Genomic DNA, 19,544 nt, shown 5'->3' with positions numbered 1-19,544 from the left:
CACCGCCCGCTCCGCTCGGATCCCGCCGCACAGCCCGGGAGAGGCTGCTCCGTGAGCCGTTCCGCCCGGTCCCGCCGGGACAGGTAGGGCAGCGCTGGGAAGCGGGACGAGGTGCTCTTTCTCCCCGCCGCGCCGGCCGCGGGCGCTCCCCGGGACCTCCTCCTGCTCCCCGGAGCTGCCCGGGTCGGGGCGGCTGCGGCAGCGGGGGTGGCAGAGGCTGTGCCCTGGCCACGGGCCAGCCCGGGGAGCGGTGCGGCAGCCCTGGGAGCGCCCGGCCGTGCCCCCGAGTGGCTGTCGCACGTCCCTGCCTCGGGCGGTGATCGTGTTTTCACCTGGGTCGGGTGACTCCGTGCAGAGTTGCGGATTTGTTCCATACTCCTGACAAAACGGGCTTTGTACCTGTTCCTGTGGGGAAGCTTTTATTACCTGCTCCGGCAGCAAAGGCTCTGCAGTTTCAGGGCGTTCCTGAGGCACCCTGCGGGGGCTCTTTCCCTGTCAGTTCGCCAGCGAACGGGGCTGCCGCTCTGTTTGGCCGGGAGAGGAGAGCAGGAGGTGGCGAGAGCGGCCCCGGTGACATGTGCGGAGGTTACACAACGAGAACTCCGCAAGAGACAGGCAGGACCAGTTTGGATCGGTGTCTTTCTTCAGGGGACCCATTAGTCTCGAGTGCGTGTAGGTGCTTGCGCTGGATGACTTCATTGACAGGATTCACTCAGGGTTCATCGCTGACACTTCAGAAGATTGCGCTGTCATTCTTTGTTAACTCACGTTAGTTTCTGTCTGACAGACCCCGGCCATGTTCGCGTTTCTGGTAGTGCTGTGTCAACTGCATGTGGTGATGTTCGCGTTTCCTCACTGCCCTGGGAGATTAAATACCTTGAAGCAACCTGAATGGAAAGATGGTAATTTAGTTTTAACATGACTTTGTGCTTTCCAAAATGGTTTCTAACTTCGCTTTGCTGGCTTCTTTAATTGTTTAGTTGTTGCTGTTGTTGTTGTTCTGGGGGTGGGTTTTTTGGTGGTTTTGTTGTATTTTTTTTTAACTTAATTAAAAAATTAAGTTGTTTTATGCTTAATTTCAGACTATTTTAATATATTTTGCTGAAATGATTGATAATTGACTTAGGTGGTAATATCAAGTATTTATCACCTCTAGTAATAAATGCAGATTGGGACAGCTGAACTTTTTCCAGGCCTCTGGGATTATTGTGGTTGATACAACCAGAATCCTTTAAGTAACATCAAAATTCAAAAAGTTTGAAATCTGTGTTAAGACAGTATTGTTTTGGTACTACTTGAGCACATCACAGTTGTATTTGTATATCTGAAATTGCTTTGTATTTGAAAGGGTTTATTTGGTTGTTTTTTGAAATTGTTATTTTCTCTTAGTAGCAGACCCCCTTATAACACGTGGAAAGATAAGCATAGTGCTGCTTTTGCAGTTCTTCACTTTGGAGGGAGAGAAGTGGAGAGGAACTCATGTGAAAACAAAAAACTTCCCCAGGACTCAAGCACTACAAAGCAAAGCCATGTGATGCTTAACATTTTAAGCATCAAGGCTTCAAAAAGGAATTTCTAACTTAGCTGTCCAGTCTTCTCGATGGACAAAGAGTGCTGAAATCTAAGACAGACTTTAAAAAGTCATCCCATTGAGCACGAGGCTCCTTAAGGGCAGTATGTGGAGTAGAAATCATGGCTAGCAGAAAAATGCTTGAGACAGATGATTTGTTAAAATCTGTATTGCCCTGGGCATAAAACATCAGGCTGCTTCCTTTCTGTGAGAACTCTCTCCTGACAATAGGCCCAGATCACTCCTCCTTTAAAGACAGAGTTGGAAAGAGAAGGGCCAAACCCTTTATCCAATAATTTAGCAAGTAAAACAGTTGCCAAAGGTATGAGGTACCTGCCTTGAGAGGTCCCCCTTCAGCATTTTCTGAACATCTTTTACCAGCAGAGCTACTTTACTGAGCATATTGTGGGGTTGTATTTTTAATTAAATGCTGGGCATCCTAAAACTGCATGGATCATTTTATGAAACCAAGCACTGAAGAACTGCATCCATGTCTTTCACATTTAGAAGACAATTCAAATCCATCTGTTTCATTCTTCAAATACTGTCTTAATAACTGGGTTGTAAACAAGTTGGAGATGGAGATATGGAGATACGTGACAAAGTGAAAAAAGTGCAGATAAATGGATAAAAAAATCTTGAAAAGAAAAAAGGGTCCATGTATCCCTGGGAATTGAGAGTTCTAGGTTCCAGGCGACTTACCTATACATTCCATTTTAAATAAAATGCATCCGTTCTCTAAGTTAATTCAGAAGGACAGCTAATACTACTTGCATGGTAAGGAGTGAAACACTGCTGAGCAAAAGTGAAACACTGCTGAGCAAAACTGAAGATCTCTGCTTCAGAAGAACAAAGTTACTTTTGTAATTTGCACTGAACCAAGAATATTGATAATATTTTTTTTTCCATGTGGTTCTTTTCCTTTCCACTTGTGGGTTTGAGGGAGTTTTGATTTTTGTTTGGGGGTTTGGTTTTTTGGGGTTTTTTTGTTAAGTCCTTTTCTCTGGTTCTTTGTATATATAGTATAAATATTTTAAGTTTAGATTTTCTTGCAATTGCTTTAGAATGACAAAGACAAATGCATGTGCACATGTGTAGCTGCTTCAGTATACACTGTAACAGTATGTAAATTATATAAATATGTGCTGTAATATTCTTTAAGTATACTATAATATTAAAGACATAAACAACCAATATGTAAGTTATGCTACAGTTTTCAGAGAGCAAAGTGTTACAAGATACTACTGCAAGATCTAACAGTAACTATTAGGGTGAAAATTCCTGAGCAATGTGATAATCTTGCCAAACAGGCTAACAAGAACACAAAGCTAATTTGTAGCTGAATAACTTTATCCTGAATCTCATGTCCTTTTTCAGCCATCCGGCTTGGTATGTAACAATGCTGTTTCTGCATTACACTTGGCAAAAATAATCCTCTAGCCATTTTGCTCAACCAAATAGCCTGCATTTCTTGGACACAGATTAGACTTTCACTGAAAATCAAGCCAGAAACCTAGTTTTGTCCTAAAACTATTTTTTTTTTTTTTTCTAATAAGAAACTGTAGCAAGAGCAGGCTAAAACTTGGCTATGGAAAATGCCTAGTGAGGAAATACATTCCTGTATTCCAAAACCTTCTATAATTTCACTCACTGTTCTGGAATCTCACCTCACAACTTACTCCATGAGGCCTCATGGAGCACAAAAGAAGAGAATAATTAAATGTCTTCAGAAATGCCTGTTGTCAGTAAAATTCATATCATGGACAAATTTAAAACAAACTTGGTTATATGGCACCTTTATATAAAGCTTGATGGCACTACTGTGAAAAGAGAACAATTGTAGGATGAATAGGGGTCTGCTGATGTGATTTAAAAACCAAATTGTGTAGATAAAATTTGGTACTCACAGATACCAGAATATTGATAAATGTGTATTTGGTTTTTTCCTTCCCCCACCCTGGCCTCCTCCCTTGCCTCCTTCCCCTACTAGGGCAGGGTGTTGCTTACTTTGGATCTGACTGAATTCTGCTTTATGTGACTATTACTTTGTTCTGAAGAGCTCCAGTAAAAACTGTTGCTCACATCCCAGAAAGGGTCACACCAAAACTTGACCAACAGCTCTCATGACAATCAAATTCTCTTGGCCAGGATAAGGGATAGCTGAGATGGCTCATGAGAAAGGAAAATACATTTATTTTATGTTACATAGTTAGAAAAGATAGTAGTGAAGAAGACATTTTAGGAGGAGACTTTATATTTCTTTTTCTTGTATGTAGCTGAGAGATGCTAGGGAAAGAAATTATCCCAAGTACTCCTTTCAGATCTTTACCATTCTTTAAAAATACCAAATTTAGCCTTCCTAACTTCTTTTAAATCAACTCGATTTTTTTTTTTTTTTTAGTGTTCACATCTGCAAGGGAGGCCAATTTATTCATTGGACGACATCTTCTGAACAATAGATTTGATTTTGAAGCATTCACAGCTGATAACCTAGAAAGGGAATGCTATGAAGAACTGTGCAATTATGAAGAAGCAAGAGAAATTTTTGAAGACCCTGATAAAACGGTAGACGTTCAAACTGAATTTAATATAGTGAGGGAGGTTACTGGCTATATAACCTTATTTTTGTACACAAATTATTGTAACATAAATTATTGTACACAAATACTGTAACTCCTCTAACACAGCACTTAAAGATGACTACTTATTTTACTCCAAAAGTAGATACCCCAATTACATGGAGTTCTTGCTTTAGATACACAGTGAATGCACTTGAATATGTATTATTGTCTTAAAGACTTTAGATTTGCAAACAAATAGAAATGAAGCTTCAGAAGTCCCACGTGTGGATATTCCTACATTTTCAGACTTCTGGATTTTTTAGAAATTTCTCAGCATCCAATTAAATGTGTTGCACATGCTATCTGTATTAATTGGCTGATTGCATCCTTGTGTCATGCCAAAGAAGTGTTTTGTAAGAGGCCAGTATGGAGCAAGTCTGCAGTTCAGCTATTGCTGAGTATTCCTATCACACCATATTCCAACTCCCTACCTAGACGTAGCTGAGAAGAAACCTGGTATATATTTTAAAAAAGAAACAAAAAGAAACCTTTCAGCCCAATAAAGGAATGTGAGGATGGTCTGAAGACTGGTTGCTGCACATGCAGCAAGAATCTCTTCGTGACTCTAGGTGTGCACTGCACTAAGCTGCAGAAAGAGCAAGGCATACACTCCTATTCTGAAAGTGGAAAGGCTAATTTGCCATTGCTAACACTTTCCTAAGAAAAAGGTTAATTGTTAAATTGAAATCTTGCTGGAGTCTTTTGCTAGGTAGCAAAAAGTGAAAATTATAGCTAAACGCATTTAATGCCTGATGATCATACAACAAAAGTTTTTCTCTTAAATGAATCCCATTATTTTTCCTAGCTGATACGAATTCATATGTTCATGCAGATGTCAGATTCTTAAGAACTTAACTTTGCCTCAAATACTCTTTTGTAGGGATTTACAAAAAATAATTGTAAGCATTTTTTTGGTGTCAGAATATACCCTAACTTCTACTGTAATCAGGCAGAAAGATGAGGTAACACTGGATGGTTAAATACACTTTTCTCTTTTACCAGCTGGCATCTGAGAAATTTTAATGCAAAGTTGTATAAGAAAAATATCATGGGATGAGCAAATACAAATCATTCACCAGGAGTTATTTCTGTTTATGCCATTGTCAAATTTTGCCCAAGGTACCATATTAAAAATAAGCCAGTAGGCCTGTCACTTATGTATCTCACATAAATCTGATTCTTTTTGGGTTTTGTAGATGGATTTTTGGAAAGACTATTCAACTAAAGGCCCTAAAATAAAAATAGGTAAGTTATATTTTTGCTGTTTTCTCATATTGCAATATTTTCTGTTTGTTGTAATAGTACATTCTTAATAGATCATGCATTCAGTTAAGGAAATCAGAAATTCTTTTTACTGAAGATCACTGTGAACTGTATATTTAATTATCTAAGGCATTAATTATATTATAAAACTGAAGCGTCTTAAAGTGGGATCCATTATAGGTCTGTAAGTAAAAACTATAATTTCCTTGACCATTTCTTTACTACACAATTGGTAAACTTTGCAGTACTTCTGTGGCTGCTCTCTGTGGTTTTGTTTTTTCTCCCCATTTCTTTAATAGTAATATAACAGCCTGATTTAGGCTCAGAGTAGTCTGATGCCAGATGTTTAATAAAAAATGGTCAGTTGGACTTGAGGAAAGATCTACAGCCTGATCAAGGTCACAAGTACATGAAGGAATATTTGGAAGGCATTAGAAGACAGGCATCTCAACAGTTTTATGTAGAGAAAAGGGGATATCTACTCCCTTTTGCTTTAAGCTGACTGTGAATGATACTCTTGGGTTGTGTTGCACAGACTTACAGCCTCTCACAGCAAGTTAGACATCTGGGGAAGGACCAGCCTTATAGCACAGCAAAAGTAGTATTTTACAGTGTAAACTGCAGACTGGGTAGATGGAAAGAACACATAATGAAAATCACCAATGTTTTCTCTTCAGGTGATGAGGCACTACAAAAGATTAACGTCACAGGACTGCTCATCGGCCTGGTTGCTGCTGGAGTACTGTTGGTTATAATTGCACTGATTATCTTCTACTGCTGCAAGAGCAGATGCAAATCAAGGCAACCACCAGGGTAAGGAATTTCACTGCTTAAAGAAACCCAAACACACACCAAAACAAACTCTTGCTTAAGAGTGGCATTTGAAAGTCACTGTGGATTGCTCTAACTGTATTCTCGGAGAATCCAGTGGAAGTTCTAGTTCTTACTTGCCTAGAAGCAAAGTTAAGTGAGCAAGCACTAGCAGTAGTTATGCTGCAGTTAATAACACAAAAATATAAAACAGTACTGCACACCTAATCCTTTGAGTTTGGCTTTTTTTTAGTGTGTGTCTTTGTGTGGTTTTGGTTCCAAAATATTCTAAGATGATGGAATAATTTTAGTAGGACGGGGCCTGCAGTGGGAAATCTAATGTGTTCTGCTGGTGCTGTCAAGTAGGCTGTATGCTCTTCATGGCACATGCTCTACCTCAGACGTGAAGTAGTTGTAGTAGTAGATGATGAAGTAGTTTGGAGGAAATGCTTTTTTACCAGTTCTCTACTCCTGCTTGTTCCTTCCTAAACTTGAGAAGAATATAAGAAGTTTCTGTGCTTCCTCTTCCCTATAAATTTCATATCACTGAGCTATTCTTTCCCTGTGGTTTGGAGAGAGTATTTGGCTTCTGGTCTTTGTGATCGCTGAAGGCATGTTTTTTCCTCTTGTGGGGTTTTTTGGGTTGTTTTGGGTTTTGTTTATTTTATAATTAAGACTTTACATTCTTGCTTCCCTACAAGTTTCCACTTACTTACTGTTACCTTTCTTTAGGTACTTGGGTTATGTAAGAAGCAGAAGACGTAATTCAGCCAACATCTTCAGAAGGCATGAAGAGTTTTCTTTAAACCCCCTTCCTGTCAGAACTGACGATTCAGGACTACCCACTTACGAGCAAGCAGTCACCTCAGATGGACAGCACAACGTGCCCCCACCCCCTTATCCAGGGCCCCCGAGACATGCACGGGTGTTTCAAAAGTCCATGTCTCTTCCTGGCCCCTAGTCACAAACCTCCTTCTGGGGTGAGGGGGGACCTACTGGAACATTGTGGCACTCAGTGCCATGGTTTAGTTAAGGTGTTAGGGCATGGGTTGGACTCGATGATCTTAGAGGTCTCTTCCAACCTGGTGATTCTGTGATAAGATACTTTTGAAAAAGTGTGTGCTACCTTGCATATTGCAAGATGATTTACAAAAATGTGAAAGATCTTTTGGACAACTAGGAACAAGTGACGTTCCCATTTGGGAAAAGAGGTCACCTGTTGCAAAGGCTGCAGGACCATTCTTTGCACAAACTCACTGTGCTAAGAGGAGGGAATGCATAAAGAGCAAGTGTTGTACTGCTGCCCTCTTCCATAATGCACTTTGAGCCATCCCATCAAACTACTGATGTTTCATTAATAGTTTCATCTTCTTTTTCTTCAGGAGGAACAATATTTTAATTGCTCATATTGACAACTAACCGTTTTTTGTGACTTAGTACTTCAAACCACCATAAGAAATCTACTTTGTTATTTGATATATTCACTTCTTTGCTGTGTGAATTTTCTATTCATCTTGTAATAGATTTGAGTGTGAAAATTATTTCATGACTTGATCTTTCAAATATATATATATACAGTACTGCTACTGGATTACACTAGTTTGTTTTAGACATTGCTGGTCAGACGACTTAATTTGTTATATTTTTATGATTATAATTTTGCATCAAAAAACATTCATTACATGGCACACAGTTCAGACAAAGTATGCTTGAATCAAATTGTTTTGATGTTCAACAGTAAATACCAGGTCAAAGAGAGTAAGTAGAGTACTGTGGGCCAGGAGACAGTAAGCAAAGATCTAGAGATTTGTCCCTTGTTAAAAAATTACCCAGGTTTCACAGCTAACGTTTCTTTCATAGTTTAAAAACTGAAATGTTGAGAGAGACATTTAACTTTCAAATCAAAGGCCAAACTACCCCACAGAAGCACTTTGATATGTGTGTCTTGCACTACAGGGATGACAAAACGACACCTTTAAGTAGAATGAAATATCATATTAGATCAGTAACCAAGAGTCAAGAACTTCAGGGAGTTATTGGCACTGTATCAAGACAGTTTCTGTATCTACAGTTGTAGCCACCATTAATTTTACATCTTATTAAAAGATCACTCCCCAGCATTAATGTAGCCTACAGATCTTGCTGAGCAAATTGCTGCCCAGCACTTGTGTCCCTTCACCTCCTCACCACAGGGAGCCACAGCAGAGGGTCTCACAGGAAACATGTCAGCCTGGTGTTTTCTTGTTTGACAGTGGCTGTACAGTTAAGACGCACACAATTAAGTTTTTTAAGAAGAAACAACCTCCTCTTTTTTCCCCTCATTGAGTCAATGCTGACAACAGCGAATTATATTTCAATTTGGTGTCTACAAACCACTTTGTAATGTAAGTTAAAGGATTAAAGGTTGAAATGAATATGTAACATTTCACTCAATCTTATTGTTTTTAACATACTAGAAGCTACAGTGCTGTTGAGTGAGATGCAGAAAATTGGTCTGAGATTTTCAATCTGTAAATGCATTTGTAATAATGAGAATACTCCAAATCTTGGAATATAAAGAGGGTACACTGACAGTGCTACACAATGGAGTCTTGCCCTTTGAAAAATACATGCAGTGTTGTTGATAGCAGTGCCATTGGTGTTCCTGTTCATAAAACTTCACCACGGAATTTGGCTTTTGGAGAGTCACAAATCTCTCTACAGCTTCTTTCTTGTTGAGAGATGGGGGAATCCCCACATTGGGATATTTCAATTCACTTTTGCCCTACTTGTGAAAGCATCTTGAAGTTCTCAAAGTTCTGTAAGACGGAAGTAAGTGAATTGTGGGAGGTCGCTGTTGACAATCAAAATACAAGCTTATGAGAAGCTATGCAATTATAAGCTTGCAAAAACATTCTCCCATATTTCCCTTTCATTTAGCTAACAATTTTTAATTTTTTTAATGTGCATTTTGAGCTCTAGAGCACACTTTAACCTAGATTTTTCCTGTGACACAAAAACTATTAACTAATGGAACTGATAGGAACACTTCCAAGGAAAGGGATTTCACAGGGCTTGTGAGCATACAAAGATTCTTTAATGTTACTACAGACATCTGGCAAAGTCACATTTTAAATACACTACAGAAATTGTACAGCATCCTATTCAAGCATTAGAATTTGATTTTTCTACTATTCCTACAAATCATTTGCAACTGATTCCATACAATACATGCAAAAATCTTGTCCTTCATAATTAATCAAAAAAATTAAGAGGGTGTAACTGTTAAATATCAATGGTGTAGTGCTTTGGGCAGTAAAGGGCCCTTTCAGTAGAGTAAAACACTCAAATTTACTCAAGGAGTCTGCACCTTAGACCCTGAAAATATGCAGGGGCTGACATTCAAACACTGGTTGCACATAACATGACAATTTGCAAGACACATCCTGCTTGTTACAAAGAAGGAGCAAAGTTTAAAGTTTAGTTGAATACAGTATAAACTTACCTCTCCTTGTAGAGGGGAAAAAATTCCTTTTAATGCTAGCTGTTTGGGTTGAGGTTGTTTTCCTTCTTTCAAACACTGACTCCTGGCCTGAGACACTCTTACCTTATATCATGTCTCTTTTGAGAACTCATGATTCAGCAGGGTTAACAGAGAGAAAAACAACAAGAGATAGACTATGAGGACTTATGAATTTAGAAGTGTTGCCACACTTTCAAATTTTACATGCAGCTTCTTTTGAAAATGGAGTTGCTATTAGAATATATAAAGCAGCAACCAACTGTACTTCAGAGGCCTTTACAAGGCCACGTAGTAGGACCAGGGGGAATGGCTTTAAATTGACACAGGCCAGGGTTAGATCAGGTATTAGGAAGAAATTCTCACTGTGAGGGTGGTGATGCCCTGGCACAGGCTGCCCAGAGAAGCTGTGACTGCCCCATCCCTGGAAATGTTCAGGGCCAGGGAGGATGGGGCTCTGAGCAGCCTGGTTGTGTGAAAGGCATCCCTGCCCATGGCAGGGGTCTGGAACTGGATGATCTTTAAGGTCCCTTCCAACCCAAAGCATTCTGTGATTAGGTAGGAAGAGGAGGAGGAAGATTTTGAGGAGCAAAGCAGCAGCAAGTTAACTTGCATAAAGATGTAAATTATCAGTGTTTTGATTTTGGCGTTTCTTTCAAGGACCGTTAGGAAAGACAGTGGATTTTAAGTGATTTAACAGAGATCTACTACGACAGTTGAAAACAGAAATGTCAAAACACTGGCAAACACACATATTCTGTTTTAAACATGTCACACTAAATGCTGTTAGCCATTGCCTTGAACAGTTTTCTAGAACAGCCTTTTTAGCATCATAGAAGATTACAGAGTGCAACTTTTTATAAAACACAACAGTTTATTAATTAGGGCAAATAATAAGGGTCAGAAAAGTGATCTCTGGCTCTGTCAGCTGAAAAATAAATCACTGGACCTGCTTCCTGCTGCAATAAGAAAGCCTGCTATGTGATCTATCAATTATGCATTTATAGGCTGGGGGGGTTGTTGGGGTTTTTGTGAATTCATTAGAACAGCAAAACCAAAGTACCACGTGGAAGTGCACTTCCTCACCACAGCTCACGAAAATGTGAGTTGTGAAGCATTTGATTCTGATCCTGTCAAAGTCTATGGCAAGGTTTTTATTGGCTTCAGCTGAACTGGGATTGGAGCAAAAAATGAGATAACTGATCACTTCAGGTAATAAAAAGTACAATGCTTTGCCAAATTATTTACCACAATGCTGTTGCCAAACCCAGTTTAGAGTGCTATATTGTTATAAAGATGTCCATATTAACTAGAATATTTGAGTCTGATCTGCCCTTAAAAATTATATTTGAAATTTGAAAAGCATAGCAAAATTCCTTATCATTCCTGAGATTACCAGCTGTGAATAAAATGAATTTATAACCTGCAGCTTATTAGCAGCACTGTATATAGCTTTAAATAAACCATCAAAGTAATAAAACACCACAAAAACCAGCAACAAACCAAACTTTTCTATCCAATCTCTCCTGCCAACAAAAGTTTTACTGCTGCTATCCTCACTTGTTCCATGTGGTATAGAGAACAGGAAGGAAATTCCAGGTTTAAAAGCCATTTTCAAACACTTCAAGCATGGTCTTTCTGTACTGTAAACATCTTTCAATTAATTCCTGTCACTACAAATTTATCTCTATCATTTCCAGAATCAAGAACTTGCATGTATTTTCCTCTCAAAAATCTTAAGCAGATCTTCTCAAATAACCTGCTCTTTATTTAGCTATTTGTGTCTATTTCCAGTAATTTCTGAACTGTATAAACAGTTACTTAATCTTATGAACATATTTCCTTCTACTCATCTGTCAGAACATTTTGAATGCATTTCTCACTGGCTATATTTAATTCTAACTTTGATGTTAAGCGTTGTCATTTTTTGGGTGATGGGTAGCAATATTTTAAGCTCTGCTAGTCTCTATATTATTTTGTAAAACAATTTCCAAATAAACATTTATATAAATTAATCACAGTGAAAGAGAAAATGCTAATTTAGCCTATGATTAAAAAATGAAAACAAACCTCTGACAACCCTTTTGATTTCTTTTAAATGGAGTTGGTAACAACATGCCCTCTTCTGAAAGCACTTAAAGGGGGCTTATGAGAAAGATGGGGACAAACTTATTAGCAGGGCCTGTTGTGACAGGACAAGTGGTAATGGTTTTCAACTAAAAGAGGGTAGATTTATACTAGATATAAGGATGATATTTTTTTTACCATGAGGGTGGTGAAACACTGGCACAGGTTGCCCAGGGAAATTTAGGATCCATCCCTGGAAACATTCAAGGCCAGGTTGGATGGGGCTCCATCCATGAAGGTACTCCTGCCCATGGCAGGGGGTTGGAATTAGATGACCTTTAAAGTTCCCTTCCAACCCAAGCCATTCTACTATTCTAAGATTCTTCAAGCCACATGGCACTTACTGGTAGAGAAAAAGGGCCATGGTTTGTTTTCTTTAACATTGGCAATTTCTGCTCTGGACAAAATCTTCCTGCTCCACTGCTCCAGTTTACCTGAGCATCTGAGGTTCTGAACCATGAACTGCAATCACTTAAGATGAACTCTTCAAGACAAAAGCCAAGTTAACCGGGTGTTAACCCTTCCATCTTCCTTGACTTTTGTGAGGCCTTTGGTGAGAAGGTTTAACACAATAGTATGGCTAAAAAATCCCACTTTCCTAGGGTTAGTGAAGTAAGCAAGATCCCTCCAGTGAGGACCAGAACAGGCATGCAAAAGCAAGTCAGGAGCAGGAGTTCCTCATTTGGCAACGGTGATTTAAATCTGAAGTGGAGGCACACATGATACAGTGTGAATGAACTTCCACCGAGAGGCAGAAGGGCAGCTAGACAGAGCAAATACTGAGCACAGTGAATTTCACTAAATTAAACCACTCTAGAACTGCCCTCTGGAAGAAAATAGTCAGAGCTGTGCTTTTTCTTCCAACCATACAAAAGGAGCTGAGCTCCCCACAGACTACCAGAATCTCCTCCTATATTTGAACATCCAGTGAAGCTTTTTAATCAGTCAACTGAACTGATACTTGAAATACAGCTGATGGGACAGATGCTTCATTCTCATTAAGCATCTTGGTATAACAATTCCTTCTTTCACTCCTGCTTTTTTCCATAGCACCTAGACTACTGAAACCCTGAAGCAGTAGGGGCCATCAGATGTAGGCATCTTGCTGCCTACATTCTGGGAGCCTCCAGGAGCTCACACTTTGAAGGGAGCAGAGAGACTTCAAAGCATCTGGAAAAATATTTCAGTCTAGAAACTGGTGCAGTTCAACTTAAGTTTTGAAACGGCCTCCTTTTAATTTCTGATGCAGTGCCTACTTCATTTAAGAAACAAGAAACACCTCTGATTGCTCAGTAGTTGAAGCTTCAGTTTAATTTCTCTAAAGATCAGCAAGTACTGAATACATAAACATCCAGTATTTCACATTAAACACCCAGCATTGATACCATACAAAGGAAAATATCTTCTAGTAAGAGTTAAAATAAATACTCCCTATTAAAAATAGGAGTTTGTGCAAGATCAAAGGTTTTATTTAAGTATTTTTTTTCCTACACATCATTGCACATTTCTCCCACTTACCTTATACCAGTTCTGGTCCTTACTAGATCCCTTCATAAATCATCCAGTGAAAACACAGACAGCTTTCTCAAGAGTGGGTGAGTTGAGGCAACACAAGTGCCAGTGGGAGCACTCTGGAAGGAGTGGAACCACATGACCAGAAGGAGGATTGGGAACATGAAGGAAACAAGACCTTCCAACTCATTGCTGCAGTGAGCTTTCTACCAGCTCGATCGTCTCTTGTCATGTCAGAAGTCAAGCTTTCATAGATCAATTTTAACTGAATAGAATGAATTCTGAAGATTTTGCTTCATTTATTTGTACATATACTCAAGTTGTCAAATAAATGCAGAGTAATATAAGTGAAGAAATGCAAAGAAGGAGAGTATCTGCGGTGAGGTTCCAAGATTGAGTGTGTTCTTTGAAAGGCAGCACTCTCTTCCCTGTTCCCACATATCTTAATGCCTAGCTTTATGTTTAAAGAGGCCATGTGCCAAATTAAATGTAAAATCTAATCTGTTAAAGCAACTGCAATTTTCTGCTTTGGTCAGAATCACAATTACAACAACAAACAACAGAGTCAGTGATTAATAACAAGCCTAACCAAGACTCATGTTGTTACTGCCTATCTGATCTACTTACTCATTCCTGCTCATGCAGGATACCACAGGCTGGCAGCATCCACAGCCTGCACAAAGGTGCTGCACCCAGGATCTGTAGCAGATGTCTACTGTCCAACAGTACTCAACAGAAACACGTGCTGCACAAATCTTATTTTGTGCACTTTTCACAATGTGTTAATACATCAATTCAGCTTTGGCCTGACCTTCTTCAAACTTCATCTGATTAGGCACAGTCAAATTATTTGAATGTTTTATCTTTAAAACATTAGTTTTTGAGAAAGAATGTCCTCAAGTCTCCAAAATACTGTTTCCAAACAATTGTGAAAATTCATTCTCTCAGCACAAGGCTACTTGTTAAACTTATTTCAAGAGCTTTTGTTGACAAATGGTTAGCCACCGAAAGCTAACCACTAAGATGTTTGTGTATGTTAGAAAACTATTTATGATACTGTGATAGTTCTAAAATAAAGTACTATTATGTACTGAAATACAATCCTTTTTGTCCACTTTCAACAACCAAGCTGTAATCTCAGACTTGCACCATTAACTGCATGTTCTGCCTTTAACTACTTTCTTCCATCTACAACAGCTGAAGCTGCTGATCTAGCATGTACATCTGACTATTCTTCCATGATTCTTTTCAGCCCATCAAAAATTGCCCTAAAGCATACTAATAATTTTGCTGCAAAGCTCAGTTTACAGATTTAGCTGAAAGCCTCTTAAAGGAAGAAAAAATATATTTTGGCACTTAAACACAAAGGAAGAGCCAGAACAAGACCAAAACCAGGCATCATTTGTTATGGAAAAGCAAAGTACAGGAGCAATGTACTCTGTGAAAGAAGAGGGCACTGGGGATAGAGGGACATTGGAAAAACAGTGTAGAGCCAGGTTTGTAGTATCTGCAGTAGAAAGGATGCCAAAAGCACAGGCAGCAACTGCTGGCCCTGTTAAGAATCACCACATGCAGCCCCATGCACAAGGACCCCCAGTGGTGCTCTCCTGGTATTTTTACATCCATGACACCATTAAAGCTGTAACATACCATGTAGCCTTCTGCCTGGCTAGTCTTCAGCCATGCAGCTGACACTCCTGAAGGACGGGATGCCATCCAGAGGGACCCGGACAAGCTCAAGGAGCGGGCCCATGGGAACCTCACGTTGTTTAACAAGACCAAGCGCTGGTGCTGCACCTGGGTCAGGGCAGCCCCCGATACCAATCCAGGCTGGGGATGAAGAGATGGAGAGCAGCCCTGAGGGAAGGACTTGGGGTGCTGGTGGGTGAGAGGCTGGACATGAGCCAGCAATGTGCACAGAAAGCAAACCCCATCCTGGGCTGCATCCAGAGCAGCGTGAGAGCAGGTGGAGGGAGCAGATTCTGCCCCTCTGCTCGCTCTGGTGAGATCCCACCTGGAGCACTGCATCCAGCTCTGGGGTCCCAGCACAGGAGGGGCATGAGCCTGTTAGAGTGAGCCCAGAGGTTTAGACGGATGGAGCACCTCTCCTACAGGGAAAGGATGAGAGAATCGGGATTGTTCAGCCTGGAAAAGAGAAGACTTTAGGGTCACCTAACTGCAGCCTTACAGTACCTGAAGGGAGCCTGCAAGGGAGGTGAAGAGGGACTTTTACAAGGGCCTGGAGTGACAGGACAAGGGGGAATGGCTTTACAGAGTAGCTTTATATTAGATATTAGGGGGAAATTCTTTGCTGTGTGAGTGGTGAGGCACCGGCACAGGTTGCCCAGAGAAGTTGTGGCTGCTCCATCCCTGGAAGTGTTCAAAGCCAGGTTGGATGGGGCTCTGAGCAACCTGGTCTAGTGGAAGTGTCCCTGCCCATGGCAAGGGAGTTGGAACTGGATGATCTTCAAGGTCCCTTCCAACCCAGGCCATTCTATGATATACAACACACGAAACAGTTACACTCAACTCAAACACTGGCCAACATTTTCCTGTTAACATATGTAATAATTCTAGCACACTATGCAACAAAGAAGCTAATAAATAAATATTTCAGTTACAAATAAATACATTGATGCCAATCATGAACTGAAGCATCATTTTGGCCCTGAATTCTCTGATTGATACATTGCTTTAATCATGATTAAATCACAGAAAACTGCCAACTACCCATTAGCTTGATCCTGCATTTCATTTGGCATATGGTCACTTTAAACATGTAACTAGACCTCAAAAAGCAATACTGCCATTCAGCATTGTGTAACATTGAATGACTTAAACAGAAAGAGGAAATAGGAAAGTTTCCCTAAGGGGCAGTGTATACTAGCTAACACAGTTCTGCAACAGGGCTGGCTTGGTTCTTGCTGAAGTGTCACATGGGCAGAGCAGCCCATCACTGTCCACAGAGGTGCATCCTCAAGCACTCCTAGACTCCAGAGATTTTCATTTGGAATATAGCACGAGCCAAGACAACATCTCATCATCAAAAGTAAAACTTCCCTGTCATCTTCTCTCGGCTGCTCACCCTGAGCTAGCTCTCATTTCACGCAAAGGCAAGCTGACTCAGCTCAGCAAAATTACAGAAAAATTACCTCTGGCAAAGAAAGGTAAATGTTCTTTTGCCAGTGGAGTGAATTCGTTACTCACCTTGTGGCCAGAGCTCATCACTAGGAGTGAGAGGGTGAAGCAGGGAAAGAGGGACAATAAGGCCCTCTCCTTTGGGTGTCAGCAAGCAGCTGAGGCAGCCCAGCCCTGCTGTCACGCCACATCTGGAGGCAGCAGCACATGCTGCAGCACTGGAGATCATTCCTCAGACCTTAAGCAGATGATTCCCATTAAACTGTTACCTTAAGTACTTATATCTGTCTCCTAGATATCAAATGACATTTTTGACTCTATAAAGGATTTATTTTTTCCAAGTGGAGACTCTTCATTTAGGGAAAGAATTGAGAAACAAAAAAAAATCAGTACTGCTCCAGGCTGGTGCGCTGCACAGATTGTGTTACAGTGCTTCAGTTTAAGATTTTGGTCTTAACTAGAGAGAAAAATTGTATTAGCTTATGTTTCAGCAAGGTATTTTGATGATATTAAGTTCTTGACTTCAGAGAGAAGAACATACAATATCACTACTGGCTACAGGCACACAGTTATGAACTACAGTTCAGAAGGCATTTCAGCCCACCAAAGTTCGGTTCCTAAACAGCAAGTAACAGCTGCATTTGAAACAAAACCATTCCTTATTACGACAAGAATCCAAGTATATTCAGAATCATTAACATGCCTAACATGACTTCTAAATACACATTTTAATATATACACTTTAATCTACACATTAAAAAAAAAATCTAATTAACATGATCTATCAAAGGAATTTTTCTAACCCTGATTAGATCCTTCAGAAAAGCTGCTTATAAGTATCCTGGATACCAGGATACTGTAAAAGCACTTACTCTCAACATACTCTTTTGTTGTCTTAGAGAAAAGTGTTACAAAATACCATTTGGTAACAAAAAGATAAAATGTACAAACTTCGAGAAAGATTTCCTAGACAGAGGATGGCAACGTGCAGGAGGAGTAAGTTTAATGAGAAAACTGCAGAAGTCTCCTTTGCTGATCTCAGGACAAGATTTATCTCATACACTGGAAAAGCAAATCACTGGATAAACTTTTATCTGATGGTTATGGACATTAGTGATTAAGTTTTCCATCTACTCCACCTCTATTAAGACCACGTAAAAGAAATTTAACTTAACAACAGCTGTCACAATTTCTGTTTCACTCAACTTCACTGTGTGATTGCCAGAAAAAAGGATCTACTCCAGCAATGTTCAGGGAAACACCGTGTCTGTGGTTCATTTAGTGGTATAAATGCATTGTCTATGTTTCCCTGCCTGTAAATCTGGACTGGTGCTTGTTGTTTGTGATTTCTCATGTAACATGATTCTACAGCCACGTACCTACCCCCACATTCTCTTTAGAGAAATTCTGTAATGGAAAGAAACATCACAATGGTACTCTTTAAAGTTCATGTTGCCATTACTTGAGAAAAAAATCAAACAAGACACTGGCAGCTTTACAGTTTATTGATACATCGTTCCAAATTTGGGACAAGAAACTCCACAGCAACACATTCACTCTAGAAAACCAAACACTGCAACTAGATGGAAAAGGCATTTCGTATCAGTTCCATCTATCACCCTCCTCTCAGGCCCACTTGAGGGAAACAATGTGCTCTAAGGTAATAATATAATGGAGATTGGTGGAGATCCTGCAGGGAAATAGAAAACTGTGGGTCCTTCCCCTCTGGAAATGGCACTTTCAATAGTATCAGCAGCATAAATGCTTCATCATTAGCATACAACTGGAGTCATTTTCTGTCATCAGGCCTTGTTCATATGTAAAACAGCAACCCTCCTGTTTCCCAGGGAAAGAAGGTCTCCCACCTCCCACCCCCCACCTGCGCTCCTCCAGCTGCAAGCAATACAGGTGCTAACTTATGCAAACACAAGGGAAACTCACTCTGCTGGTTTCTGGCTTTGGTGAGCTGCTGCTTCTCCCTCCACCCTCTGCCCTGGCCTCTGGGTGACTTGGCTCGTCTCCTCAGTGCTGATGACTTTCACACTTACCTTTCTGTCCCTCCCCATCCACGGATGCATTTCTTCTGGCTGCTTCTTGAAATGAGACACGAGAAAAGCAGAACCTCAGCTTTTCCTCCTGAAGTCTCCTACCTTTCTGCTTTCTCATTTAATACTGATCACTCCATCTTTTCATTCCAATGTTGAGGTTTTTTGTAACCTTTTTTTTTTTTTTTAACATCTAATCTGATTGGCTGTAGCCAAGTTTCTAAATGCATTTCACTGCGGAATTCATTTCACTCAGTGGTTCAGTATTGCCTGGAGTGCTACAAACTGAGTCTTCAAAAGACTTACTCGCTCATTAGCATACACCTTCCTCTTCTGAGCAATGCCTTCAGGTGCAGTCACCCTCTTTTCAAGAGCATATTCCTCATCTTTACCTCTGAGGCACATTCCTCCTGCTCATCTCGGCTTGCCTATCTTCAATCTGAAGGGAAAGCAAGACACCACATTTCATTCATCATCCCCCTGCAAGACGCTGATGCCTCCTTTGCTCCTACCCTGTTCCGTGCAGATGGTGCCCATTTCCCTTATTCTTTGTTTTAACAAGCATACAGCAAAAGATACAGGAATTCACTGTCTACAAACCAGGTGGCTTAGACTACTCTAAAAAACAATCTGCTTTAGCCAGTCCTCGCTAAAGTAGGCCTCTAGAACCTCTCTGGAGTTTTACCATTTAAATTTAGACTGCTTTAAATAAAAATAAAGAAAGACTAAATGGATATTCTCTCTGTTCTCTTGCTAGTTGACTTTTTGGCCTATACAAGAAAGCTGGAAAGAGATTTTTTACAAGGGCATGAGATAGGACAAGGGGTAATGGCTTTAAACTGGAAGTAGGTTTAGATTAGATAGTAAGATGAGATTGTTTAGTGTGAGGATGGTGAGACACTGGAACACATTACCCAGAGAAGCTGCGGCTGCTTCATCCCTGGAAGTGTTAAAGGCCA

The 19,544-nt window shown here is 40.2% G+C and overlaps 1 protein-coding gene and 1 long non-coding RNA gene across 2 annotated transcripts in view; one reads left to right on the top strand and one right to left on the bottom strand.

The window, feature by feature from the left end:
• The window catches only part of PRRG4 (proline rich and Gla domain 4), a 12,928-nt gene extending 4,243 nt beyond the window's left edge, over positions 1-8,685 (top strand). Inside the window, exons 2-7 of the mRNA XM_042035549.1 lie at positions 1-83; positions 788-902; positions 3,972-4,135; positions 5,388-5,436; positions 6,132-6,267; positions 6,997-8,685. The exon at positions 1-83 is cut by the window's left edge and continues 199 nt beyond it. Coding sequence (XP_041891483.1) covers positions 1-83; positions 788-902; positions 3,972-4,135; positions 5,388-5,436; positions 6,132-6,267; positions 6,997-7,225 — 776 coding nt within the window. The 3' untranslated portion in view covers positions 7,226-8,685. The remainder of the gene's footprint in view (positions 84-787; positions 903-3,971; positions 4,136-5,387; positions 5,437-6,131; positions 6,268-6,996) is intronic.
• A 9,342-nt stretch (positions 8,686-18,027) lies between these two features.
• On the bottom strand, positions 18,028-19,544 carry LOC121668087. Its single transcript, XR_006017246.1, has 2 exons — positions 18,892-19,544; positions 18,028-18,633 (listed from the first exon to the last, which is right to left on the bottom strand). It is a non-coding gene; the product is annotated as an uncharacterized LOC121668087 (long non-coding RNA).

The sequence above is a fragment of the Corvus kubaryi genome, unplaced genomic scaffold, assembly GCF_017639235.1.
Source record: "Corvus kubaryi isolate FWS band 111438036 unplaced genomic scaffold, C.kubaryi_AGA036_p1.0 37384, whole genome shotgun sequence".
In the NCBI taxonomy this organism is placed as follows: Eukaryota; Metazoa; Chordata; class Aves; order Passeriformes; family Corvidae; genus Corvus; species Corvus kubaryi.
The sequence above is the reverse complement of the archived record's forward strand: the minus strand, read 5'-3'. Positions and strand labels throughout refer to the sequence as shown.